Source organism: Alternaria arbusti (assembly GCF_024043155.1).
Source record: "Alternaria arbusti strain BMP 1465 chromosome Unknown scaffold_3, whole genome shotgun sequence".
Classification (NCBI taxonomy): domain Eukaryota; kingdom Fungi; phylum Ascomycota; class Dothideomycetes; order Pleosporales; family Pleosporaceae; genus Alternaria; species Alternaria arbusti.
The window spans coordinates 2,362,095-2,387,227 of record NW_026249943.1 but is presented as its reverse complement, the minus strand read 5'-3'; the positions used below and the strand labels follow the sequence as shown (position 1 = coordinate 2,387,227).

Here is a 25,133-nt window from a genome sequence, read left to right as displayed (position 1 = left end):
CTTGCAAGACGCCAGGTTGGTGGGGCTGTCTTGACGAGGATTCCACGACCAGATCACACACCAAGACTACGATTACGACGACATCATCGACCTCGACGTGTAAGACACCCGGTTGGTTTGGCTGCAAAGATGAGGACACGACATCTACAACCATGACAATCACTACCACACCTGCTCCAGCGCCTACTGTCACAACAACCTCGTCGACACCTACCTCTACCTCATCGTGCAAGTATCCAGGCTGGTTTGGCGGCTGCCTCGACGGTGACGAGCCGCCTGCAAAGACGCATCACACACCTAAGCCAACACCCACAGCTACCCCGACCAGCACATTATGCACATCCGAAGGCTTTTTTGGGCTCATATGTTATGACAGGTCGAAGAAACACGGGAAGACGACTTCAGAATCTCCTGTGACAGAGAGAATGGAAATGTAGAGACGCAAGGTAGGAAGTGACCAGGCAATATTATTTTGACTTTATGGTTCAAGTGTAAAGGAAGGCGTAAAGGAGGCGTAAAGGAAGGCATTATATCCAGGCGCATGGGTTTTCACTTAGGCATTTGGATGCATCGCAAATTCACACAACATCGTTCAATACAAACAATACATACCTCACGATATGCCGTCTATTTTTGGCGATTGGTGACGGTGATGCGGAGATAGCGGGAATGCATGTTCGGTAGGTTCTCTTCGGTAGCACTGCGGACCGCTCATGTATGCAGACAAGCTTCTGTTTGACACCTTGATCTAGAGAAGCCCCTTGTGAGGCATTGGTGGCTATTTGTGCCGAAATTTAAATATCGCTCAACGGCTCTAGTCTTTGGCCGGACGGTGTTATTCAAACAAGTCGAACATGTCACGAGCGCGCGGCATGTCGTACCGAGTGGTCGCGTCATACGCGGTATGCAGAAACACGCCATTTTGACCGTGACATCCACCCGGCTGCAGATGATGTATTCCTTGATCCTGTGCAAAGCTGCAATGTTTGTGGATTTCAGACACGTATCGAGCGAGTTGGGCAGTACTCGTAGTGTCCGAACCATGTGGCAGTACGAACTACGGATCTGCAGCCCGAACAGCATGCGCAACCAGGATCTAGCCAGAGCACGATGCCTGCTTGGTCGCCATTGGCGGCTGATGTCGTTGGCGCGACAAAGTGGCGGTCTGGGTTTGGTGGCAGAAGCTGTCCATCAGTCGCTCTAGAAGATGTGAAGCAGCCGAATCGCCTCGCGCGTGCTATCTAGCATCCCCACCTACCCTTTCGGCAAAGAGCGACGGCGAGTTTCCTGGATGCAGACGTAGCCTCCTCCTCTGCACGGTTCTCGGGTGCTGATCGTCAATGTAAGGGTCCCCGAGCGTCTTGCGGTGGGGCCTGTCGAGAGGTTTCAGGATTGCATGCTGGCGACGGGCGCGCGCGGATGCACACAGCAGGTTTCTGCGAGGACTTGAGGCAGTATCTCGGTGTGTTGCCCTCGATCAGGTGCACTGCAGAGCTGGCCACGGCGGACGTGATGGGAGAAGTCAGACAGTCGTTGCGGCGTCTCGCAGCCGTTGGCCTGGCCGGTGACGCTAGATTCGCAAATGTCGCAATAGACCAGGGGCCGGTCGACGATAGCCCATACAGCTGACAAGGCGGTTTTAGCATGCGATTGTCGGGCCCAGAGCAGGCCAGCTAGTCGTCGTAGCCGTGCCTTGGAAGTGGCTTTTTCGTCGATTCCTCTTAAGTTGCTCGATCGCCGATACAGCAGCTTCTGTCTCCTCGATCTTTCCGCTCTCCGCCCCGTCTCGTTCGCCTCTCCGCTGGGCCTGTCGTCCGTTTCCGCTCTCTTGTCAGCCCTACCGGCTAGAGTCACGGGACCGTTTTGTTTTCAGGCACCCCTTTGCTGGTTCTCCTAGACCCTGCAGCGGCGGCCTCTAGCCAGCTTTTCCTGCCCTGACGACATCACGCCTACGCACTGCTTTGCGCCGCCTCGCCCTACCGTCGACTCAGCCGCAGCGTGTGGCATCGCATCTGACTGTGAATCAATTCGGCGCTTCTGGGCGACTTTGTGCGCGCATTCGGCAGCACCCTGGGCTGTGCCTGCACATCATCGCTCGTGCCCTCGCTGCAAGGGAGATTGCCTCACTGCACCTACGTCATTGCTCAGCACAGCGGCAATCCCCACCAAACCAAGCCCTAGACCCTTCACCCACCTGCACCGCACCAACCACTCCTGCATTTCAAGTCCCCCATATTCATGCACCTATCTCCTACAACAACCTAACCTGCCCCTCCCGCCCCCTCGACGCTTCACACCCCCGACGCGTGTGAAGACATCCGCACCATGTCTACACCCGCCCTGTCGCCCAGGCCCAGAGGCTCTTCGCACACATCTTCTCGCCCACGAGGCTCAGGATCGACGCCCATGACGAGGCCAAGTGCCTCACTGCACCCGACGTCTGCGCTACCCCCCCTCACGCCCCGCATGAATGGGGTAGCCAAAACCCCGAGCCATGTCGCTTCACAGAAGACGAAGGAACCCTCGACCCCCTCACCTAACTACTTTGGTCTGGCCGTCAACAGCAATGCCGACCACTTCTCCTCTAGTGCAGCCCAGCACATTCGCGGCAATTGGAGCCCGCCCACGTCCAATGTGCGCTCGACAGCCGCTGCCTCTCCACGCATAATACCCGTGGAGCAGAATCCCGAATTCGAGCAATTTAGGAAACAGTCGGAGAACAACCGAGCGTTTGCCCTGGGCAGCTTCGACTTTGCCTCGCCCGGCCTGAAAGCATCCTCCAAGAGCCCCTTCTTCAACAACATCGAGTCGGCGCAGCCCTCGTACCCCCAGTCACACTCAATGCCACCACCCGACCACCCAGGCGACAAGAGCGACACAAGCGACGAGCAAGAGTTCGCACCCAAGCCACGCTCTCCGAAGCGCATGCTGTCGACTGAGTCCTCCATGTTCCCTGACCGACCACGACGCAACTCTCCTGCCAGCTTTGATGGACCTGGCCGTTCAGACGCCGTGGCCCAGTTCGCCGAACCTCGCATCCCAAGGCCATCGCTACCTTCGAAAAAGACACATCCTTCGCACATCTCAATAACTACTCACCGCGCTGAGACACTACCCGCACATTTTGAGGAAGAAGGCAATACCAGCGGCCCCAGCATGGTCACTGCTCAGCACATCATCAACATCCTACAGTCTTCCATTGACGAGGTCCTTCTGCTTGATCTGCGCGTATCAACACAGTACGCAAAGGCTCGCATAACAGGCGCCTTGAGCCTCTGCATTCCTACGACACTGCTCAAACGTGCATCCTTCAATGTCCAGAAGCTAGCCGAGACCTTCAAAGACGATGAACAAAGGGACAAGTTTGAGCGATGGAGGAGCAGCAAACACATCATAGTATATGACGCCAACTCGTCGCAGATGAAGGACGCAACAACTTGCATTAACACGCTCAAGAAGTTCACCAACGAGGGCTGGTCGGGCGGCACGTTTATTATCCGTGGTGGTTTCTCGGAATTCGCTGAGAGGTTCCCTTCTTGGATTACACACCAAAGCTCCGGAAGTCCAACATCGGGTACAGCTGCTCTCAATCTCAACTCCGACCTACCTGCTGTTGCGCCCGTCATTGGTGGATGTCCTATGCCCGCAACCCAGAACGCTGCGAACCCCTTCTTTGGCAACATTCGTCAGAACATGGATCTTATTGGTGGTGTTGGCCAGATGCCTGTGAAGCAGCCATCCGGCATGACACAGTCGGTAGAAGACGACCTTCCCCAATGGCTTCAGACTGCTTCCGAAGAGCAAGACAAGGGCAAGACCGTCGCGGAGCGGTTTCTGCAGATCGAGAAACGCGAACAGAAGCGTATGCAGAAGGCCTTGTCCGGTGAGGTCGTCTACAATGCACCATCGTCATCAGGAGGTCCCGGGAAACACATTCAGATTGCAGGCATCGAAAAGGGCTCGAAGAATCGCTACAACAACATCTGGCCATACGAACACACACGCGTCAAGCTCGAAGGAGTCGCTGAAGGAAGCTGCGATTATGTCAATGCCAACCACGTCCAAGCTGCCTATTCCAACAAGCGTTACATTGCAACGCAGGGACCTATACCAGCTACTTTCAAGGTAGGCTCCCTCACAACCCTCACCATGTCATTCACTAACTCTTTGATAGGACTTCTGGAACGTTGTGTGGCAGCAGGATGTTCGCGTCATCGTTATGCTGACTGCCGAACAAGAAGGTGGACAAGTCAAGGCTCACAATTACTGGTCGGATAAGCGATACGGACCTTTACACCTCAACCCGCTTGGCGAACGCAGGGCATCCTTGGAGCCATCGAAGATCTACCGTCACAGGGAACAATCGAGGCCAACGATGGGTCAGCGCCGGTCAACGAACCCACCGAAGCTCGCCAACTTTACCAAGGAAGCCACTACCGGCTCTCCCAGCCAAGAGCAGCCCTATGTCACCGTTCGCAAGTTCACTTTGTCCAACGATGATGAACCTTTCGCACGTATGCGTGAGATCACACAGCTGCAGTATTCCCATTGGCCTGACTTTGGTGCACCGGCTCATCCCACCCACCTGCTCGGTCTGATTGAGCAGACAGACGCCGTCGTCCGCTCTGTCAACGGTGGCTCGCCTTCGCAGCCTGATCCGCCTAACAGCCGTCCGATCATTGTCCACTGCTCTGCTGGATGTGGCCGTACAGGTACTTTCTGCACAGTCGACTCGGTTCTGGATATGCTCAAACGGCAACGACAAGCTCGCAACGCCAGGCAGAACACGCCAATGGATGCCGACTCCAACGATAAGCTCGCGAAGAACGAGCGTGAAGACGACAGCTGGGTGAACAATGAGGACATCGATCTCATTGCAAAGACGGTGGAAGACTTTAGACTGCAGCGTCTGAGCATGGTACAGAGTCTGCGACAGTTTGTGCTATGCTACGAGAGCGTAATGGAATGGCTTGTGGAGCAACATCCCAAGTCTGCGTAGAACGCGGCGACTCAGGTGATATCTTCCTGCGACGGAAACACCTTTGTTCCCGCAATCATAATATGGAAATGAGAAACACGAATTTGTTAACGACCAGGGAATCGGGGCAATGGGCGGCGTATGCATCTTGATTGGTGTAAGACTGGGGCTCATTGGGAGGCGTTCTGCATGCATGCGGCATTGCTTGGCTTAGAGCATATACATGGGTATGCATTGGGATGGGTGTCCTTGTCATTTCGGCGCATAAGGGGATCTGGGATAGTGTTTTGTGACTTGTTTTTAGATAACTTGAGAATTGCATCCTATTGCATTTTACCTTCCTATTGTACTTTGACTGTATAGCACCACTGGAAGATGGCGCACTGGGAAACGACGGAAACTCGTACTGGTGAAAGCCATAAAAGGAGACGGTGCTTCAGTAATCAAACGTCTGGGACCGTGACCCTGTACATGTGCCAGAGGTTTCTCTTCATGATAATATTATCGGACCCATATGACAACAACGTCCTGGGGCTAGTTATACTCCACGATTCCCACTACCAGGACAGAAAGAGAATAAACAAACTCAGCAAATTGAACACATCGCCATGCCCGCAAGCAAGACAGGCAACCTAATACGCAGCATTTCCCTGATCATGCTCCTTGATATACTCAGCGCCCTTTTCCAAGAACTCCTGCCTAGTAATAAAATGCTGCCTCGACTCCTTCTTACCCGCCCATTGCGCTGCTCCACGCCAAGCATCCAGAACGCAATCCCCTGCTTTCCTCACATTGATTGCTTGCTCGGCGGGTAGTACAGCGCGCAGTTCAGAGCGCAGGCGTTCCTCGAAGCCTTGGAACATGGTGTTGCCGCCGGTAAGGAAAATGTCCTTCAGAACGTTGTCGCGATGAGGTGAATCTGCCAGACGTTCTGTAAGGATATTGGATGCAATTTCGACGATGCCGGCTTGGTCGAGACCCGCAATGGTGGGTTGGAAGACCACCTCTGGTACGCGGATGCGTTCAACGTTGAGATGAATCTGGTTCGTCTCCTTTTGACTTTCGGCGTCGTATGGGTAGGGACCGTGGAGGAAAGAGTGGAGGATGGATTTTGTCCAGTCGGTTTGTGCTTCGCGAGTGGATTCTTCGGTGAAGTTTGGGTCATGTTGGAGAAGTTGGGATTCGATCTCCTTGAGGTTCTTGGAAAGGTCTTCCTCTTCTTCATCGTCGGAGCCTTCGCCTGTGGCGATGGTGCGGTAGACGCCCCAGTCTGCATCGTCGGCACCGAATGTGTCATCGTCGCCGCCGCCTCTTCTCCGTTTCTTAGTGGGTGCGTCTGACGCGAGATTGGCAATCGACTTCATGCGCATTTGGTTGGCGAGCGACTTTCGGTTTCCAAGTTCAGCCTTGAGGCGTTCGCGGTCCTTCATCTTCTGAATAATGGCTTGACGGGCTATCCGGCGTTCTTCTATCCAGCCTTGAGGGTCTGTCTCTCGCCGTTGATCGTCGAGTCGTTGCTCTTCTGCTTGGCGCGCCTTCTCCTTCTCCTTTTCGATCTTGGCACGCTGGCGTGCATCGTAGTTGGACTTCATCAATCGCTGTTGTCGCTTTTGCTTAATGCCGTCCTCGTCCAGCTGGTCATCCGGAACTTCGAGCAGGGGGAATGTAGGTACTTCGACCTGTTCTTCTTCGACGTCGCCAAGGTCCTTGTTACGAGCCTTCTTGATAGCAGCTTCCAGTTCCTTGACCCGCTTGTTGAGCTGATTCTCGTCGTCAAAGTCGTTCGACTCTAATACGCGTGCCTTTTCCTTCTTGGTCGTGATCTCCTCCAGTTGCGCCTGCAGTTGTATGCACCACTCCAACTCTTCTTCCTTCTTCTTCAGCTTTTCAAGCCGCATCTTTGCAGCCTGAGCCTGCAATCTTCTACCACTCTCTTTCCGCTTTTCTGCCGCGGCAGCCAGCTCTTCTTCTGTCTTTTGTACTACAATCTGCTCGGTGTAGGGGAACTGGATAGTATGATCTCGATCCTCCAGGCCCGTCCAGTCCAGATAGTGGCTGAGGTCGTTCTCATAGTCTTGTGATACGTAGCAGTGCTCACGGACGAGATCTTCGGCCTGGTTGTCACTGATCTTTCCGGGGAATGTAGGGTACTTCAACCTCAATAGCTTCAGCAGGTATTGCGCGGACTGGAAGCGTCCCCAGTTCAGACGAGTAGTGTGCGATAGGAGCGGCTTGGAGTTTACCACGGGGATGACATGTGTGGAAGTGTACGAAGAGTCCATGACCAGACCGTTGCGACCGCCGTTGTAGGAGTAGGAGAAGAGCGAATCGATACCGTATGCGACGGATGGTGCGCCGTAGCACTCGAAGAGGATTTCGGACATGGCTGTAGGATGTATATTAGCTATCGACACGATGTTATCCAGTATAAGCGCACGTACTTTTTCGTGAGTAGCCCAAATTGGCAACCGGCTCGGTCATAACGATGGGCCTCTCGATGCGCCCAGACCGGCCGTCTACACCCATCTTGACGAAGCAGTAGTCGAGCACGCCCTCCATGACATCCCAGTTGTTCACGATGTTGCTGCCAGGCTCATAGACGGGCTTGGATTGACCTCGCGCGGTGCCGTCGGCGTAGACATCTGACCCAACAAAGGTAAAGGTGCGGTTGAGCTTGCGGTCGCGATACCTAGCCATGTTGGGTAGTACGGATAATCGGGGTTTGGAATCGAAGGACCATCCGGCGCGGACTGCTGACGAGCCTGTGGTGTGTTAGTCGGCATGGCAGCTTTGGCGCATGCGCAGTCTGGACATACCATTGTCGATGACTATGGCGGTTTCGCTGTTGCTACGCGACCAGCCTTCCTTGTCGATGGGCCGGAAGCCCTCAAAAGGCGGTTCCGACACGCTCCAGAGCTTGGGTGGAGGTTTGGGTGGATTGCGCCCTGCAAGTTGCGGCGCCTCGTCGATGGCCGAGGGAGCCATGGTGGTGAAGTGGGAGCTGGAGATGGGGATGCGGCAGGTCCAAGATCAGGGCGTTATCTCATGTCGCGGGTCGGAGATGTGGCGTGTGTGCCTGGCTAGCGCGATTGGTGCTGAGGATGCGCGGCATGGCGACTGCGGTGTGGTGAGGCTCTTGCAATGCTCGGTGGTCCGAGCCCGTCTCCGTATGTTAGGTACGCTACTTCACATGCCGACGGTCTGGATTGCAGTCTTGCACATAGTGCTAACATGATCATATCTCATTACTGGTATCTACTGGCCTGTTTGCTATTTCCACGTCCTGTAATCGAATTTCTCACTAGATTTGGCCTTGCCTTGGGTATTGTCCCCTTCACACCAAGTATATCTCATCTTGCATGCTTAAGCAGGATCCTTCAGACCATTTGTTGCTATGGCTCGTTAGCGCTATTACAAAAGCATCCCAGCATGACTATGTAGATACCTTCCAGGTGGAAAAGAACGTTAGATTGGTAGTTCTTGAACATCTGAGCCACAAGCTCCGTATCCATGTTTTGGATGTTGATCTCTTGCAGATTCTTGTTCAACATCATGACGGCCTCGTTCAGCTTCTCCTTTCCGGTAGTCAGCATTGTTTTCGTTGTGCATCGACATGTTGAATTGACTCACGACGTTCACAATGATGCGAGAGAGCAACTGGCTCTGTTGGTGCTCGTGAGGGCTTTCCTAGAAATGCGGTCAGAACTACGCGCCGGTTGCAATAGATTTCTGATGCCGTCCTACCATTTTTGGCGACTCGATAGTGTTGCAGTTGATAGTACGCGTTGGAGCTGTTTGGTGGGGAGGATGAAAGCAGTTAGTGCAGAGGATGCACATGCAGGTCCCGAGACGGAACCTTGGAAGAGCTCCACCTCCGCAAGCTCCATCGCGATACAAACACCGAGACTCTTCTACGTCCCCAAACGTTCTTGCCACAACGTACACCCGAGCATCACGACACCTTGACACATCCCATCGGAACCTCGTTCGCACACAATCAAAACTTGGACATCGGCAAGCGAACAGCGCGACGAGACCACCGACTGCGACTTGCTGGCTTCTTGACAACTCACAATATGGCACCCCTAACAGCGGCCTCTGACGACAAGACGCATCAAGCGCTCCTGGACAAGCTTGACGTCTACGCGGTACCCAAGCCTTTCCGCAACCCCAACTGGAAGCCTCCACAACGCCGCAACAAGAACCTCAAGCAGATTCTCGGTGAGGCATCGCGCAAAGAAGCCTCAGTAATGGCCACGCAGAACAACAGTGGCAACTCGACACCTGCCGTGGCCACTGAAGGCAACGCAGGCCGCCAACCCAACATCGCCCAAGCAGCCCAGAGCCTGAGCACGCTGGTGCTGGAGAAGAACGGCAGGGCTGCTGCCGGGCCGGCGCCTACATACACCAACATCGAGTCAGCCCCGAGCTTCCACCCGAGCAGTCAAAAGAAGTACTGCGACATCACCGGCCTTCCTGCGCCATACACCGACCCCAAGACGCGTCTACGCTATCACAACAAGGAGGTCTTTGGAGGCATTCGGACCATGCCGCAGAATGTATCCGAGGGTTATCTCGCCGCCAGAGGTGCACACACAGTCTTGAAGTGAGCATGTCTCGGTGCTGGCGTAGCTATTGCTGCTCCAAAGTCGACTCATCGGCATGCGTCTTGCACGGGTGGCGCATCGCTCAACTCATCAAATACACGACTACTCGTCCATTCGTTGATATGCGCAAAACCAAGTAAGCTAACAACATGCCTCTGAGCCGGGCGAGGAACACTGCTCAGATAGGGTCTTATTCAAGGTTTATGTATGATCATCAAAGTCAAACTACTCTCCACCCACCACATGCCTCTCGGCTTGTGGCTCAAGGAGGTGCTCCGGCTTAACCGTGATCCAGTATTCTTCTGCGCCCATAAGACAGGATACCAGGGCCTCGAGGGAGGATTCCTAGTTACAGCAGCTTGAAGCATGCTGTTGTCAGGGCGGGATCTATGTTGTAATGATAATTCGAGTGTCTTGTAACTACAAGCGAACAATAAATCGATTGCTCTTTCCTGCTGAATATCAGAGCCTTGTCTAGCTGCTCTTGCGTTAGATGGACTCGAGAGGTGTAGAGGTTGAGGAGCATGCCACCAGAATTTTATGCGATTACCCGCGGGAACTGCAGCGCTAGCAGGGGTGAGCTTCGGGCCGACCGTCGATTGAGCGCGCCGCGTCTTCACTCGCAAGGGGACACGAGACAGCAAGACGAAAGGTAGCACCTTCATGCCAGATATACATCGAGACTAGGCACCACTCTACTACTTCTCCTCTCTTACGCCGTCTTCTTCCACATCGCTACGGAATTTCGCACGCCGCGCACTGTACAAACAACAAAATACCAAGATGCCGACTATGTGGCTTTCAGACACCCAGAGTAAGTTACGCAAACATGCAGCCTCAGTCACCGCATAGGACATGAGCTAACAGCAATGACAGAGATTGGGGTCGCCTTCTGTTCAGGGGGTAGGTACGCGCCCACCACCACGAATGCGCCCACTACTCAGCAGAAGATTGACAGCATGAACAGGCGGACTCTTTCTGATGGGAGGTGTCATGATGTTTTTTGATCGCGCAATGTACGTTTCAACTCTGCATATACGTACAGCCTTTACTAACATGCGAACAGGCTAGCAATGGGAAACGTACGTCTTCGACCTCCTCGAACCAAGTCCTCCGCTATCGAACCCTCCCTAATACCCCCAATAGATACTCTTTCTGATTGGTCTCACACTCATCATCGGAACAACGAAAACCGTCGCCTTCTTCGCGCGCAAGCAGAAATGGAAAGGCACAGTGGCATTTGTCGCTGGTATATCACTTATCCTGATGCGCTGGGCTTTCATCGGTTTCATAATCGAACTGTACGGCATACTTGTGCTGTTTGGAGACTTTCTCATGACCATTGCGGGCTTCGTCAGCAATGTACCGGTGATTGGGCCATATATTGCCAAGGCACTGGAAGCGATAAGCGGTGCGAGGCGAAATGCTGATCTGCCTGTTTGAGATGTGAGGGACAGTATCAGGGCTACGACTTTGACGAGCTATGGATAGGAATGCTAGGATATTGTATTATACGCAGATGCACAGGTGGCGGCCGGGAGTTGGTAGATATACGAGCTTGGATGAGCATGAATGGAAGGATGGCAAACACAGTGACTAGATGGCTCACGAAGCGCTTGTCTTTGTATCTTCTACGAATCACTAGGTGCCCGAGGCATGATTCCAGAACATATCCGTATGTGAAGACAGTGGATCTATTACAGCTCTTGTATAGTGACTTCATACATTACAAGTGCAGCTTGTTCCATCCAAATGCTGTTGTATAATGGTGGCGTGAGAGATGCTCCGAGTCGCAGGTCGGGTAGGTGGCATGGGATACCTTCACGTGGTTTCGCGTTGACGCGTTTTCAGGTTCCCCGCGATCGCGTAAGTGATCCGTCGCCGCACTTACCAAACTGCAGTCGCGCAGTCAAATCACGCCTCTTTACATCTCATTCAAATTTATCCAACATCCTTCTCACGCAACATGTCTCGCGAAGAATCACCTTTCGTGCGCGCGCCGGCCGAAGACGAGGGTTACAACGGAATCCATCGCGCATTCCTACAGGCGTTCCATACGCACAGCGTCCTCACAGTAGACGAAATGAAGTCTATCCTCGCCCATGTGATGACTGCACACAGTCCGTTCTCTTTACGCCATTGCCATTGCACAAGCTGACAACACCGACAGACCCCGAACGCCCATGGACAGCAGGCGACGTAACCCAGCCAAACATCACGTCCACCATACAAACCATAAACGCTAAAATCGAAGCCTTCGACTACGAGATCCGATCAACACGCGATCAGCAAACCAAAGAAAGCATATACGCCCTCGTTAACAACGCAAGCGACACCGTCACACAATTCGCTACCACCTTCTCCGCAAACGAAATCGCATACATCAGACGCGTCCTCGACCAAATGTTTGAGACGAATAACACCAACATTCGCGAAGTCATGGCGGTGAAGCATACAGAAGCCTCACAGCTTGCTCGCACCTCACGCCGGAACAGACAGAGTCAGGCAAACAGCAGACAGAGCCAGATCAACGGCGATGCAGACGACACCCAGGCCAGCGCTGATACGGGAATAACAATAGCCGAGGCAGATCAGGTCCTGGAGACACTCGTCTCGCAAGCCTTCTTCCAAAAGTCCAAAGCGGGTTACTATTCCCTGGCTCCACGCGCGCTCATGGAACTCCGCGCTTACCTCAAAGAAACGTACAACGAGTCTGCCGAAGAAAACGAGGATGGGCGGGAGATCATCAGGATCCGGGATTGTGAGGGGTGTAAGGAGATTGTTACTTTTGGCATAAGGTGCAACAACAAAGAGTGTGGGGTTCGGTGGCACGATGCGTGTGCTAATAGCTACTATCGAGGCAGAAGCGGGGATCGTAGGAAGTGTCCAAAGTGTCAGACGGAATGTACGGGAGACGTGTTTGTAGGAGAAAGGGCGGCTTGGACGGGAGCAAGGACGAGCACTGGCGGTAATCGGCGCAGCACGCAGCAGCAGGAAGTGGTAGACGAGGAAGAAGATGAGTGAGAGCACGTGATAAGAGCCAGGAACGTCAGAACGAAGATACCCGTGGGCATTCAGGCGTTGGATGTTTTGTGATTTGGAGTTGAAGCCAAGAATTTTGATTGGTTCCATCATGTATCTCGTTCATCGATCATAAGTCAGTCCCTATCGTCTCATCCATATCCCAAACTCTCTAGACTTTTGCCAACGCCAAATACCCCATACTATATACATAATCTAACCCGAACACTGCACTCGACAGATGCGTTTAGTGTGCACCGTTGGACTTGCTCTGGTTTGCCCGCCTCTCGGCGACAGCAGACGCAAGGTTCTCGAGAGTGTCGACGGTGCTGTCCCAGTCGATGCAAGCATCTGTGATGGAGACACCCTTCTTCAGACCGCTAGGTCCCTCAGGTGGGACCTTCTGGTTGCCCTCGTTGATGTTGGATTCGATCATGACACCAACAATGCTGGTCTCACCGTTGCGGATCTGATCGGCAATGTCCTTGGCTACGAGGGGCTGGTTGCGGTGGTTCTTGTTGGAGTTGCCTGTCAGACATTAGTGTGTGTTGGTAGAGCATTATTGTATACGGGAACGTACCGTGTGAGCAGTCGACCATCATGACCTCAGGCAGGTTCTTCTTCTTCAAAGCCTCCCTGGCAGCCTTGATGCTGTCCTTGTCGTAGTTGGTACCCTTGGATCCACCACGAAGAATAACGAAGCAGTGCTCGTTACCTGCCGTCCTGGTGATAGCAGCCAGACCTTGCTTCGTTACGCCCATGAAGTGGTGCTTAGCAGCAGCAGCACCAATCGCATCGACCGCCACGGTCAAGCCTCCATCGGTGCCGTTCTTGAATCCAATAGGGAAAGAGAGACCAGAGGCTAGCTCACGGTGCAATTGTGACTCGGTTGTTCGTGCACCAATAGCACCCAGAGAGATGAGGTCGGCGAGGAACTGTGGAGAGATAGTGTCGAGCATCTCGGAGGCAATAGGCATGCCCGCGGATGTGAGGTCCACGAACAACTTGCGCGACACTCTCAGGCCCTTGTTGATCTTGTAGCTCTCGTCAATGTCTGGGTCGTTGATCAGGCCCTTCCAGCCGACGGTTGTGCGTGGTTTCTCGAGGTAGGCGCGCATGATGATGCAGAGGTTGTCTTGAAGCTTGTCGGCGAGGGCCTTGAGGCGCTGGCAGTACTCGAGTGCCAGCTCTGGGTCGTGGAGCGAGCAGGGCCCGACCATGACGAGGAGACGGTCATCCTTCTGGGTAATGATGCTGGCAGCGTCCTTGCGACCTTGAATGACGGTCTTTTCGGCATGTGCGGGGATGGGGATCTCGGACGCGAGAAGTTGGGGTGGGATCAGCGGGTCGTAGCCAAGTACGCGCACATCGTCGCTCGGATTGATAGACATGTCGGGTGTTTCCGTTGCAGCGGGAGCCATTGTACAGTGAGTAGGCTATCTTTATGTGTATTAGTAGGCTGTCTAAGCGACTGTCAATTTGCGGTCAGTCTTACTTGGACTGTAGCACAGACGTATGCGGATGTACAGCAGCGAGGTTGTACAGGGCGTGCAGTAGAGTGCAAGGAGGGGCGTTGAATGTCTCAAGTCAGGAAATCAAGCGCGCAGATGGTGTATGCAGGCGCAGGTCCGAGGTCGGCGAGAATGACAGGCAAAGGATATAGTGAGGGCGTTGCAGATACAGTCATATGCCACCAAATTATTTGGGAAACTTTAGGTCGGGGTGGGGCTCATGGTTGGTTCTGGTCCCGCAGGCTATCGATACACCGTCGACGGAGCTTTGCAGCTGCATGTGCGCCAAGCTCGTTACCCTGGAATTGGGAATCGCCCTCTTCCAGTTGGTCAATGTACGTTTATGTTGCTGCTGGAGCTCGACGACGGCGTGCACATGACCTTTTCCTCTTGGTGTAGTCTGCAGATCGGCCTGGTTTTGAATTCTGGTATGAGGTGGCAGCTGGCAGGCTGGATGGAAACGTTGGCGGCACTGTCTGACCAAAGCTGCAGCAACGGCTCACTCAGCCCGTATCCCTTCCAACAGCATCTCTCCGACCCCTAGAGGCCTGCATTCAGCTTGCGACATGTCCAGGTGGCTACACACACACGCCTCCTGCCACATCCCGCCATGACAAGTGAACGTATGCTCCTCCCCCCTTCTCCTTAGACATGCAGATACACAGCCCACGTGATGCCGTACCTGCCTCGGTTTCGGCGAGTTCAAGGTTTGGCTTCAGTTGCCAATCACCACTCCGCCACGCTAAGCCACACCATCGTCGACATCATCGCGACTATCTCTCGCACGCACCGCCGGCAAGCGACACCTCGGGCTGGATCTGGACGGGCCTCCAACTCCCGGCAACCAAGTCGCAAGTTCCCCCCACAGTCGCTTGAGGCGCGCGACTCCACCATCCAAGCCTTGGTTCTTTTCATGCGACCTGAAACAGCGCCCCTGATAGTCATATCAACCCCCCGCCCGGCTTGCGTCAAACATACCGACCAGGTCTCTCGATCGCAGTCCCGCTTCCTCAGCCGCACCCCTCTCGACCCTCACTGCACCACCACAATCATCTCGTTACCATTCCACCGACGCGTTGATCGCGTTGCGCCGACGTAAGGAAGGACCACTCGTTTAGTCTACATCACCATGTCTGCATTTCACTTCATGGCCAGGAAGCGAGGGCGCGACGACGATTCAGACTCGGATTTCGACGAGGAAAGGTACCTCAAGGTATGTCGGCAATATCGTGTGCCGGGCTTTGGCTAATGGCGGTACAGAAATCCCGACCGGGCAGCAACGAGCCGACCAACCATGACCAGCTCCAACATCAATCGCTATCGACCCCACCAAGACTCTTTACAGACATCCGGTCCATGACACCGGCACATTCAGAATATGGAGGAGCAAATTCGCCGGATTCCATATATGGTGGACCTGTCTGTATATCAAGAGAATCAAGTGGGATGGACATGGATATGGATATGGACGACGATGACATGGATGTTCGGAGCCAGCCGCCAGAGTCGCCCGCCTTCAACTCGTTTGGCAGCAACTTCATGCGACCGCCCATGCTCCAACCATCGCTATTCAACTCAGATGCCGTCAACAACAATAGTCGGATACCGACACCCATACACCCGACTTTTAAGAGAGGAGGGATGAGCGGATTGGGTTATCCGATGAGCGGATCAGCCGGTGGCATAGCTATGAACAACTCGAATGTACCGTCCATGCAGGCACCTCCACCAGCCTGGAAGGGACAGAGGCAGGATGTAGACGAAGATCGGACTAGACGCATGCCTTCACCCATATCCGAGGACGATGACATTCCAGATACGCCAACCGCTTTCACCCAGTCACAACTATCGCGACTTAGTTTTTCGCACACCAGTACGGCCGATCAGATGGATACCGAGTCATCCTCCACCTTGGCCCCACCTTCGACGCCTCGCGGAAGGAAACGAAGCGGTGCTTTGACCGGTATGGGACGTTTCAGTATGGGTTACCGGGAAGACTGCGAGAAGTGCAGACAGCGGGTTCCAGGCCACTATTCACATTTCCTACCATAGAGAAGGTGGGCCTAGAGACAGCGGACTCGGGTCATTGGGGTACGACAGCATGGCAAACCTTGGTATTTGCCCATAACATTCGCATCACGACACTCACCTACACGGGCTCTTCAAACTTCGTCATCATCATTATCCACACTTACGGCGTGGCGTTTTCATGCCTCATAATCGGCGTTTCATCAGCATGGCGTTCCAGGAGTCTTATCATGCGTTAACGATATCCCTCTAAATGTACAAGTATTCTACTATTCGACGATAGCAATTCCAAAAAAGACACTCGTCATCGTACTTGCCACTTGACTGAACGCATCATTGTGCACCGCTCTGTTTCTTAACTGTGCCCAACTATAGCATGTCAGAAACACTTATCGGGCCTTCTTCTCCGGCACCACGAAAAGAAGGCGTGCAACAGTATACATCGGCAGGTTTTTTCCAAAATGCAATACGGTATAGCGTTACGGTTAAGGCCAGCAGAACATGGCACTGTGTGAAACAAGTGGGACCCGGGGTGTAGTGAAACGAAACGGCACAGCGCTTCCTGTGGCGCAAAGCGAATCTCGTCATTTGTGAAACGAACGATCTGAGGGTTCAGAGTAGGTCTAGACCAGGTTCGCGGTTCTCTTGTGCCGTGGTGTAGATTTCGAACGACAACGAAGGGACTAATCAGGAAGGTGCGACGGGGATGCTTTATGTGAGGCATGTAAGGCGGCCATTCGGGAGTTGGCAAAAGAGTGCAATTTCCGTAGACGATGTGTCAGTTAGGAATTTTGTATCGGGAAACCCACCAGTGGTGTACGTCGAACGGAGAGGATCAATGATGTCGATTCATGAAGAAGAGTTTTGTGCACTTGTCTCTACATTACGGGACGTGATCAAAGTAGCTTACTATGTTCGCGCGGTCCTTCTACAAGCAGATGCTCATTTTTTAAGATGCATCATATGCCGGTATACTTGATTGAGAATCTTATAAAAACGGCGAGCATTTTAGGATGTGTCCTAGATCCAATAACAACGAGCAAACTTGGCGAGGTGGTCGTAGCATAACCAACAAGATCTGACTTGGACATCAACTCCGGGGATAGAGCAATACGAAATAAGAGAAACCATCATAGTGATTCTTGCCAGTTCCCATGAACTCATCTACTACCGTCTAGCTAGAATCTTCCTCGTCGGCTGGTGGCAGCCATCGTATGATGCGCCAAATATCCCTGATCTCATAATAGCATTCATAATGTTTCTTTGCGTACCGAATGGCGCGTGAGCGGTTATCCATAGCACTGATGTCAGGATCAGGTAAATTTGCTAGCAGCTTCTCGTAGTATGGGTTACAGCGCTCCGCGGGACCCCGGGGCTTCTCTTTCATATACTCACGGTACCGGTATGCAAAGGCATAGGGGTCTTTTAGAATCGGAATAGGTTCAGTCATGACTACAGTAGTTACGATACAAAAGTTGTTTCCCGCGAGTGCGAAGTTAATGTGGAAGTTTGTGGCTTGGTAACGTAGTTGTAGATCAGGTTGACATCAAGCGTTTATCAATAAGAACGCGCTCGGCTTTGTGACATTGTGAATCGTCGCGCAACAAAGCTTGAATAGACGACCTATTGGGGGAGCCCTTCCTATGCACAGCATTGTACTAGAGGAGCAGCAGCCTGGAAGAATTTCGTGAGTGGTGAGTGAGAAGACCTCGGGATACCGAAATCACTCTAAACGCCCATGAAAAAAGACAGAAAAGGCTGGAGGACTGTACATTTGTTCGCAGAGAAACTGAATGAAGTTTGCTGCTGGTGAGCAAGGCTATCCTTTGCCGGAGCTTTATTGAGAATGATTCGAGGACCGACGGCGGAAATGACCTATCGAAGCGTAGCTGTAATAGGAATTGCTCTTGTTCGTCAATATAAACGATGTGAGATGATCAAAAAAGCGATGACAGAGGAGGAATGCAGCAGCAGCAAAAAGGGACCCTCCTGCAATGGTGGCATGAAGACGTCTGAAGTACGTACGTGGACGCAACTGGAGGAACGCTTGCCAGAGGCATCCTATCAAGAGGTATAAAATGGGATGTGATAAAATAGAGTACAGACTCCACCGTATATGCTCAGCGACGTAAACAAGGTGTGCAGCGGATATAATGCGAAGCCGTTGGAGCGCTCATGTTCCCTTGACCTCGGTCGCAGCTGCATCTGTTTTTTGTGGGGCGCAGCATCTTGGCGCCCGCGCTTGCGGGATAGCAGCTAGCGCTAACGCTAAGGGTCTGGCAAAAATTGAGCTTCCGAAGAATTTCTCGAACACCACTTCAACATGTCGTCGAAGTCGTACGTTGTCCCTACACCACGCGCAGTTTCCAAAGCTAATCCTTACCCAGCAGAACTGTTCCCACACAGAGTGAGATCACTCTCGTGCCTGAGAACCTCCTCAAGAAGAGGAAGTCTCAGGAGAAGGCTCGTGAGGAGCGCGCGATCGCAACACGTGAGAAGCGAGGTACGACCAACCCCAGCATGCTATCGACGATCCATGAGGGCGATTACGATGATTATAACTACCACACTATCGGCTAGACTACGGTCAATGTTGTCGAATTGTTAACCATCTTTCGGGAATGATGCAATCGCCCTCACTGGAGCTCATGGCATGACACACTGTTGCAAACAGCGCTGACATGACACAGACAAGAGCAAGAAGAAGCGCGAGGTCATCTTCACGAGAGCTGAGAAGTATGTGAAGGAGTACCGCGATGCCGAGCGGGAGCGCGTGCGCTTGTCGCGCGAAGCCAAGAAGAGCGACAGCCTATACGTCCCCGCCGAGCCCAAACTCGCCTTCGTCGTCCGGATAAAGGGTATCAACAAGATTGATCCCAAGAAGCGCAAGACACTGCAGCTTCTGCGGTTACTTCAGATCAACAATGGCGTCTTCGTCAAGCTTACCAAGGCGACTATGGAGATGCTGAAGATTGTTGAGCCCTTCGTTGCTTATGGCTACCCGAACCAGAAGTCGGTTCGTGAGCTTATCTACAGTAAGTTCGGTACAGATCCAAGTTTACTGCCAGATACTAACTGGGATACAGAGCGTGGCTATGGCAAGGTCGACAAGCAACGCCTTCCTCTGACCGACAACGAGATTATCGAAGAGAACCTTGGCAAATACGGCATGATCTGTATGGAAGATCTTATCCATGAGATCTGCACCGTTGGGCCAAACTTCAAGGCTGCTTCAAACTTCCTCTGGCCGTTTAAGCTTAACAGTCCTACTGGTGGCTTCCGCAAGAGGAAGTTCAAGCACTTCATCGAAGGTGGTGACTTGGGCAACCGGGAAGACAAGATCAATGAATTGATCAGGCAGATGAATTAGACCACGCGAGGTCAATATTTTTGGGTTTCGTCTCTGGTTTGGGCGTGAAAAGCTTTGGGATATACCACGGGAGTGAGCATTTACATCGGCGTTTGGGACCTCTAACCCTTAAGTATCACGGTCACTTGATGAGTCTACGTGCAAAACGCATGCAATCTGAATGAATTTGAAATGTTGCGCTGTGTTCGCTTCACATAACTTGGCCATCAGAATCTTGCGCTCCTTCGGTAATGACATTGAGGTCGTCGTGTACTTTCCAGTGTCATGCGATGCGGATTAGCGGCATGTATTGCCAGCGCACCACGAACGCGTTGGGCACTGTGTGAGCCGAAAACGCGCGTGCGACGAATCTTCCAAGCAGGAGCCTTGGGTATCTTTGAAATGCGCAGGATATTCGCAGTACTTGCTTTTCATGGCCGGTCTGGAAGGTACCACAGGCTCAGACGTTTGGGATGGGTAGAGGGGAAATATCTCACTGCCGCCTCAGCCATCTCACGATGCCTGGCTATCCTCACACTCGGTCACGTGTGACTCCTGCGCTAAGCCACTTTGATTTGAAGTTATCTTAGCAACATCGCTTGCCAATTCAGTACCGCGTGCATCTCCTTGCCGGCACATATTTATTCCTTCTCCAGCCCATAGTGTTCGCCCTCACCGCATCCCTGACGTAAACTCAAGTGCCGCGAATATCGTCGTGGACGACGTAGCGTTCGACTCCACACGAGACAAATATTGCCTCCTACGTGGGATGGTGAAGTCAGCTGCATGACCAACACGATGTTTCTGGTGCCTGATGGAAAATCACGGTAAGGGCTGCAAGCGTCACTATGGGTATTGATGAGCTCGAGGGGCCAATCCGCGACCAAGGAAGTGGGTAAGAAATATGTTGGACGGTGTGAGTGGAGCAGGTGCCGGCCTCGAAGGCTCGAACATCCTCACATGCATCCCAGGTGCATACAGTGGGCACCTGCTTACGATATTGCACCGAGCCCAGAGGGGGGCGCCGAGCGCTTGGGTTGCCAGTGACGATTGCACGAGCAGCAATTTGGCGACGAGGAGGTTGATGACGCTCGCCTACAGGCACCAGGCAGTCCGGTTTCGCCGCCGACGTTGTCACTGCCACGCTACCATGGGCATCAGATTCGGGATCGATTTGCATAAGTCGCGCTGATCGTGACACCCTCCGTCTTGCCCATGGTAGGACGTGGCCCCGCCCGACGGACAAGGCCAGGCGTCGCAGGAGCGCTCAACGGCCGCGGCACAATTTTGCACTGCGAACGGGTCCGAGTCGGTGGTGAAGTGCGCGATGGCAGTGCTATTCTTGGGCGCGGCGTATTGCCATGGCCACGACACGAGAGCAGCCATCAAAACAAAACGCAGACTGGCACGGGGCTGCGCGTCGCCCAGTGCAAATTGACTCCTGTCTTCACAATTCAGGCACTCGAGCACTGTTCACAACCCAAGCAGCTCAGATGACAGGTGCTCACCACGGCGCAGCGGACCAGTGAGGCCGCTACTGCAGGCGCGCCAAAAGAAGAGGGCGATACGTGGCTGGCTTCTGTCGCGGGTGCAGAGGGTGGTCCCTGGCAGCGTTCATTGGCCGGGCGCGGTGGAGTTGTGCAGCGCTGCACCACGACTGCAGCGCTCCTGCGGCGAGAGTCATGAGTGCCAGTCACCGCAAGACGCGGGCTGGAGTCGACGCTGCGACCCACTAACTGCAAGAGGCAGAGTTTTCATAGCACATGAGTGGAGGAGCGAGCAGGCAATGAACCATTCTTGCAGGTGCGGCCTTCGGATGGCGACGGTCTTGCGGGCGTCCCAGAGCCCCTTCGCTGCTGCTGCTAGGCCCTCGCTAACGGTGTGTGTCGAATACACCCACATCACCGCCCTCTGCCCTCCCCATCCTCACTCTCCCCCGTGCCCCGTCTCCCCATCTCCCTCGTCCTGTCGTCGTCGCAGGCGTTGCTCGTCGCGACACAGTCCCCAAGCCCCAACGGACGTGCGCCCCCAATCTCGGCTGTCCGGCATCCCCAGCCCGCTCACCAGCACCTCCCGACGCTTGCTCTGTCTCGCGGGCTTGCAAACGAGCACACCTGCACTCACGGGTAGACGTGTCCGTCTGGCTCCGACACCCAACGCCTCGTCCCCTCCGCCGCTGTCCACACGCTGCGAGTGCTTTCTTCGGCTTTGGTTTGGGCTTGTACTGTGTAATAGTCCTTGGTTTCAACCTGTTTTCTTTTGCCGCCCATCCCCAGGGACCTCGACTCTCCGCGACATCTCCCACCACGACCTCGCATCGCCGGATCTATTGACTTAGCCCCGGTCTGCCTGCGCTCCATCACCCTCGAGCTGCCCTTCACCTGCCGCCTGCCCTTTGCCTCCCTTCCAGGCACTTCTCCGGCCACCCACCGCCTCCGCGCAACCACCAGCGCGACCCATTTCCACCACCCACAAACACCCCCCGGACGTCGCATTTCCTTGAATGAGCACATCTTTCTAGAGGGTCCGTAGGCAACTCTAGAGGCGGCGCGAACGAGAAGACTGTACGTCACAAGCCCCAAGCCGCTGGCCACGCCCGTCACGCCAGCACTCACTAACACGACGCCAGGAGCCTCGCCAGTCTTCTCTCTGCGGCAGTCCCACACCATCATGCCCTCCTTCTACCCCCGGCATAACATGCCACGGCTATCTCCCCAGGAGTTCGTCCCCAGCTACCACTCTGCCTGTGGCGCGTCATACCCACCGCAGCAGCCCGCGTACGCTGGGCCCGCGATCCGGCAGCAAGATGATGGTTACGACTTCGCAGACCGCTACGGCCAACTGGCCATCGCCATGCCTCCCATGTACCCGCAGGCCGGCACCTACCTCAGCAGTGCGCCTCCCAGCCTTCCACCTGCAAGCTCCTTCTACGATCCCATGGGCGCAACCACCCTTCCGCCCATGCGCGCACAGTCTGGCCACGCGTTGGCAGAGGCGGCTATGCAGCAGCAGCGCGTGCACGAGTACAACCAGCGAATGAGTCAGCCCGCCAAGGAAGAGAAGCCTGTCGGCGGCGTGTCTGCAAAGCTGGATTATGACATGGACGTCATGACCGACTTCGTGTGCGAGACAGCCCTACGACTCATCACGCCCGGCCGCATGATGCCCTCGTCGTTCCGCAAATGGGTACACCAGGTGCTTTGCGCCACACGGCTGCCCTCGGCTACCATCCTGCTCAGCATGTACTACCTGTCCAGCAGGATGCCTATGCTAGCTCACGAGCCCAAGACCGACACTCACCTGTTCCGTCTCCTCACCATCGCGCTTGTGCTTGGCAGCAAGTTCTTGGACGACAACACCTTCATCAACCGTTCGTGGTCCGAGGTTAGCGGTATTCAGGTTCATGAGCTGAATGAGCTGGAGCTAGAGTGGCTCGTAGCAATCAAGTTCAAGCTTCATCGCGATCCATCTGAGCAGCATGGTTGGACATCATGGTCAGAGCACTGGAAGGACTACCAGAACAGTGCTGCTGCCCGCTCTGGTCGCAGCAACAAGCTCAGCCCTATCGACACATCGGTACACCGACGCTCACTCAATCCCAACAAGCCGCTTCCTCCTCTGCCGATGCACCAGGCCTACACTCCACCGTACGACTATGCGTCCAAATCGGCACACTCTGCATACAACCCTCCGACCTACTCGCAGTACGACCCATGGCGGTCCGCTAGCGAGCACTCTCCTGCGTCAGCACCGACCACGGGCCCTACCACCCCAGAGTACTACGGCACAACGGGTACTTGGGCTCCAGCTGAGGGATACTCGCGTCGCACCATGTTCGGTTTCCCACCCTTGTCTCAGCCCGCCCCTGCGCAAGCGCTTCAGCAGCCGTCCAATTATGGCCCACCCGCCTACTCCACTCAGTACACACCGTCTGCATGGAACCAGCATGGTCTCAGCTGCGGATGTGCCTACTGCGTGCAGAGGCACCCGCCTTACTACATGGCTCCTGGTTATGGCCCACAGGCTGTTGCCGTCTAATTGCCCGCCACCGACCGGCCGCATATCAAAGCGACATCGCCTTGCCACACCTTCACGGATACATATTCGGCAGCCCATTCCAGCACTTCCTATGTTCAAAAAGTTACTTTCTGTTTCGCGAAGTACCATGGCTTACCAAGCCGACCCAGTTCCGATCACTGGACACATCTGGCTACTTCGATTCCCTCGAGTCTAGACTATCAGACACTCTCAAGGTGTCATTGCCTTATTCCTTCTGCTATCTGCAAGCATATTGGTGCGCCTCCGGATCTCACGAAAACGCACAAGCCTTGCGATCATCTTGCATGATAGATTTCACTGGTTCTTTTTCCTTCGTTTTCCTTCACTCTTTCCTTGTATCACCGGTATTACGTTTTAGACTTTGGTTTGTCCATGGTCTAATAGGAGCATGTCAGCGAAATTGTGGGTTACGGCGTTCCTGCTTTTACCTGGGTGTCATCTCGCACCTTACGATTGTTCATTTCTCTAGCGCTGCCTCAAGAATGCTTACGGGGCTGCCTATCTCGGTTTACGGATTTCTCTTCTCTGGAGTCGGCTTTTGCACTCGGCACACCAAGCCTCTCCATGCGACCAAGCCTTCGGTAGCGACCAGCATCACGCCACCACCGGAGGGTCGCTTGTTACGTTCACGACTTCTTTCCTCGATCCTCGCCTTCCGCTGTAGTCGGGTTGTAATTAATGGCACAAGATCAGCGATGGGATTCGCTTTATTTCTTTCGGAGTGGTGGAAAAAATACCTCTTGCTTTACACGGTTCTGTTTGGGCATTGCTTTGGGAAACGGGAGGAAAGATTTGCTTAGTGTATAACTGTCATACAACGAGATACCCTGACAAGGGGGTAACATCAGAATGCGAAAAAAAAACATCCTAGAAAAGCGGCACAGTCGCACAGGAAACGCCAAATTCAACTCTACTTCTTCTGGCATCCGTGGCTTTCATTGTATGTTCGATTATGTGACAGGTCTTGAAATGTGAGTCAGTCACACATCCTTCGTTTGAGCAAGAAGCCACGGTGCTAATCCCGCAGTGACTGTCATCACGGAAGCAACCCCGACCGGCTTCTGTAAATCAAGCAAGGATGATGTTTCGGTCATTTCGATCTGGGCGTAACGTAGCCTGGGTAGTTCGGTCTCAACGCCACCCGGCACCACTATCAAGCGTTCCCGCCATCCCGTAGAACCCGTTCTGACAGACGACGTTGGAGCACTGGATCCCGTGTGCTTCCGCAAGAGCGCATTACACGCGAGCGTTTTAGATCTGCTCCAGCCGTGTGTATGTGCAAGCCTCACGGATGAGGTCGAAATAGATGGCCGCGGCCGAGTTGACTTGCGACTGAAAAGTAATCAAGGTTTGTTTGAATGTCCGGTATGTATGAGTGACCCAAAGCTAAGCTTCACTCGATCGATGCTCGTCTTCCAACACGTTATTCGGTGAGTAAGAGCAAACCATGCAGTAACAAGTTGCAGAAGGATCGGTGTAGCCTAACTCTAGATCATCTTAGCCGTCCTTCTAAGTTTGTTTGTTCCGATCTTGGCTGGCTCAAACAAGGACTATAGATCAAGATGCATCTTGGCTATAAA

At 53.8% G+C, this 25,133-nt stretch overlaps 10 protein-coding genes across 10 annotated transcripts; 7 read left to right on the top strand and 3 right to left on the bottom strand.

Annotated features, from left to right (window-relative positions):
• Nucleotides 1-2,466: 2,466 nt before the first annotated feature.
• J4E86_003485 (uncharacterized protein) lies at nucleotides 2,467-4,999 on the top strand (the record flags this gene model as incomplete). Its single annotated transcript, XM_051444038.1, has 2 exons — nucleotides 2,467-4,125; nucleotides 4,175-4,999. 2 exons carry the CDS (start codon nucleotides 2,467-2,469, stop codon nucleotides 4,997-4,999), a joined length of 2,484 nt encoding a protein of 827 aa, XP_051305533.1.
• Nucleotides 5,000-5,610: 611 nt separating this feature from the next.
• On the bottom strand, nucleotides 5,611-7,963 carry J4E86_003484 (uncharacterized protein; the record flags this gene model as incomplete). Its single annotated transcript, XM_051444037.1, has 3 exons — nucleotides 5,611-7,364; nucleotides 7,420-7,740; nucleotides 7,795-7,963. The coding sequence occupies 3 exons, from the start codon at nucleotides 7,961-7,963 to the stop codon at nucleotides 5,611-5,613; spliced, it is 2,244 nt and encodes a 747-aa protein (XP_051305532.1).
• Nucleotides 7,964-8,341: 378 nt separating this feature from the next.
• Nucleotides 8,342-8,571, bottom strand: J4E86_003483 (uncharacterized protein; the record flags this gene model as incomplete). The annotated part of the gene is made up of 2 exons (XM_051444036.1): nucleotides 8,342-8,370; nucleotides 8,424-8,571. The coding sequence occupies 2 exons, from the start codon at nucleotides 8,569-8,571 to the stop codon at nucleotides 8,342-8,344; spliced, it is 177 nt and encodes a 58-aa protein (XP_051305531.1).
• A 483-nt stretch (nucleotides 8,572-9,054) lies between these two features.
• Nucleotides 9,055-9,588, top strand: J4E86_003482 (uncharacterized protein; the record flags this gene model as incomplete). The annotated part of the gene is made up of 1 exon (XM_051444035.1): nucleotides 9,055-9,588. The coding sequence occupies one exon, from the start codon at nucleotides 9,055-9,057 to the stop codon at nucleotides 9,586-9,588; it is 534 nt and encodes a 177-aa protein (XP_051305530.1).
• Nucleotides 9,589-10,368: 780 nt separating this feature from the next.
• On the top strand, nucleotides 10,369-11,028 carry J4E86_003481 (uncharacterized protein; the record flags this gene model as incomplete). The annotated part of the gene is made up of 5 exons (XM_051444034.1): nucleotides 10,369-10,399; nucleotides 10,462-10,488; nucleotides 10,553-10,601; nucleotides 10,652-10,667; nucleotides 10,732-11,028. The coding sequence occupies 5 exons, from the start codon at nucleotides 10,369-10,371 to the stop codon at nucleotides 11,026-11,028; spliced, it is 420 nt and encodes a 139-aa protein (XP_051305529.1).
• Nucleotides 11,029-11,551: 523 nt separating this feature from the next.
• Nucleotides 11,552-12,609, top strand: J4E86_003480 (uncharacterized protein; the record flags this gene model as incomplete). The annotated part of the gene is made up of 2 exons (XM_051444033.1): nucleotides 11,552-11,705; nucleotides 11,756-12,609. 2 exons carry the CDS (start codon nucleotides 11,552-11,554, stop codon nucleotides 12,607-12,609), a joined length of 1,008 nt encoding a protein of 335 aa, XP_051305528.1.
• Nucleotides 12,610-12,853: 244 nt separating this feature from the next.
• On the bottom strand, nucleotides 12,854-14,027 carry AMT16_1 (Phospho-2-dehydro-3-deoxyheptonate aldolase amt16; the record flags this gene model as incomplete). The annotated part of the gene is made up of 2 exons (XM_051444032.1): nucleotides 12,854-13,134; nucleotides 13,187-14,027. 2 exons carry the CDS (start codon nucleotides 14,025-14,027, stop codon nucleotides 12,854-12,856), a joined length of 1,122 nt encoding a protein of 373 aa, XP_051305527.1.
• A 1,219-nt stretch (nucleotides 14,028-15,246) lies between these two features.
• On the top strand, nucleotides 15,247-16,169 carry J4E86_003478 (uncharacterized protein; the record flags this gene model as incomplete). The annotated part of the gene is made up of 2 exons (XM_051444031.1): nucleotides 15,247-15,330; nucleotides 15,378-16,169. 2 exons carry the CDS (start codon nucleotides 15,247-15,249, stop codon nucleotides 16,167-16,169), a joined length of 876 nt encoding a protein of 291 aa, XP_051305526.1.
• A 2,299-nt stretch (nucleotides 16,170-18,468) lies between these two features.
• On the top strand, nucleotides 18,469-19,515 carry RPL7_1 (60S ribosomal protein L7; the record flags this gene model as incomplete). The annotated part of the gene is made up of 4 exons (XM_051444030.1): nucleotides 18,469-18,482; nucleotides 18,533-18,648; nucleotides 18,836-19,180; nucleotides 19,232-19,515. The coding sequence occupies 4 exons, from the start codon at nucleotides 18,469-18,471 to the stop codon at nucleotides 19,513-19,515; spliced, it is 759 nt and encodes a 252-aa protein (XP_051305525.1).
• Nucleotides 19,516-22,164: 2,649 nt separating this feature from the next.
• On the top strand, nucleotides 22,165-23,532 carry J4E86_003476 (uncharacterized protein; the record flags this gene model as incomplete). The annotated part of the gene is made up of 1 exon (XM_051444029.1): nucleotides 22,165-23,532. The coding sequence occupies one exon, from the start codon at nucleotides 22,165-22,167 to the stop codon at nucleotides 23,530-23,532; it is 1,368 nt and encodes a 455-aa protein (XP_051305524.1).
• Nucleotides 23,533-25,133: the final 1,601 nt, after the last annotated feature.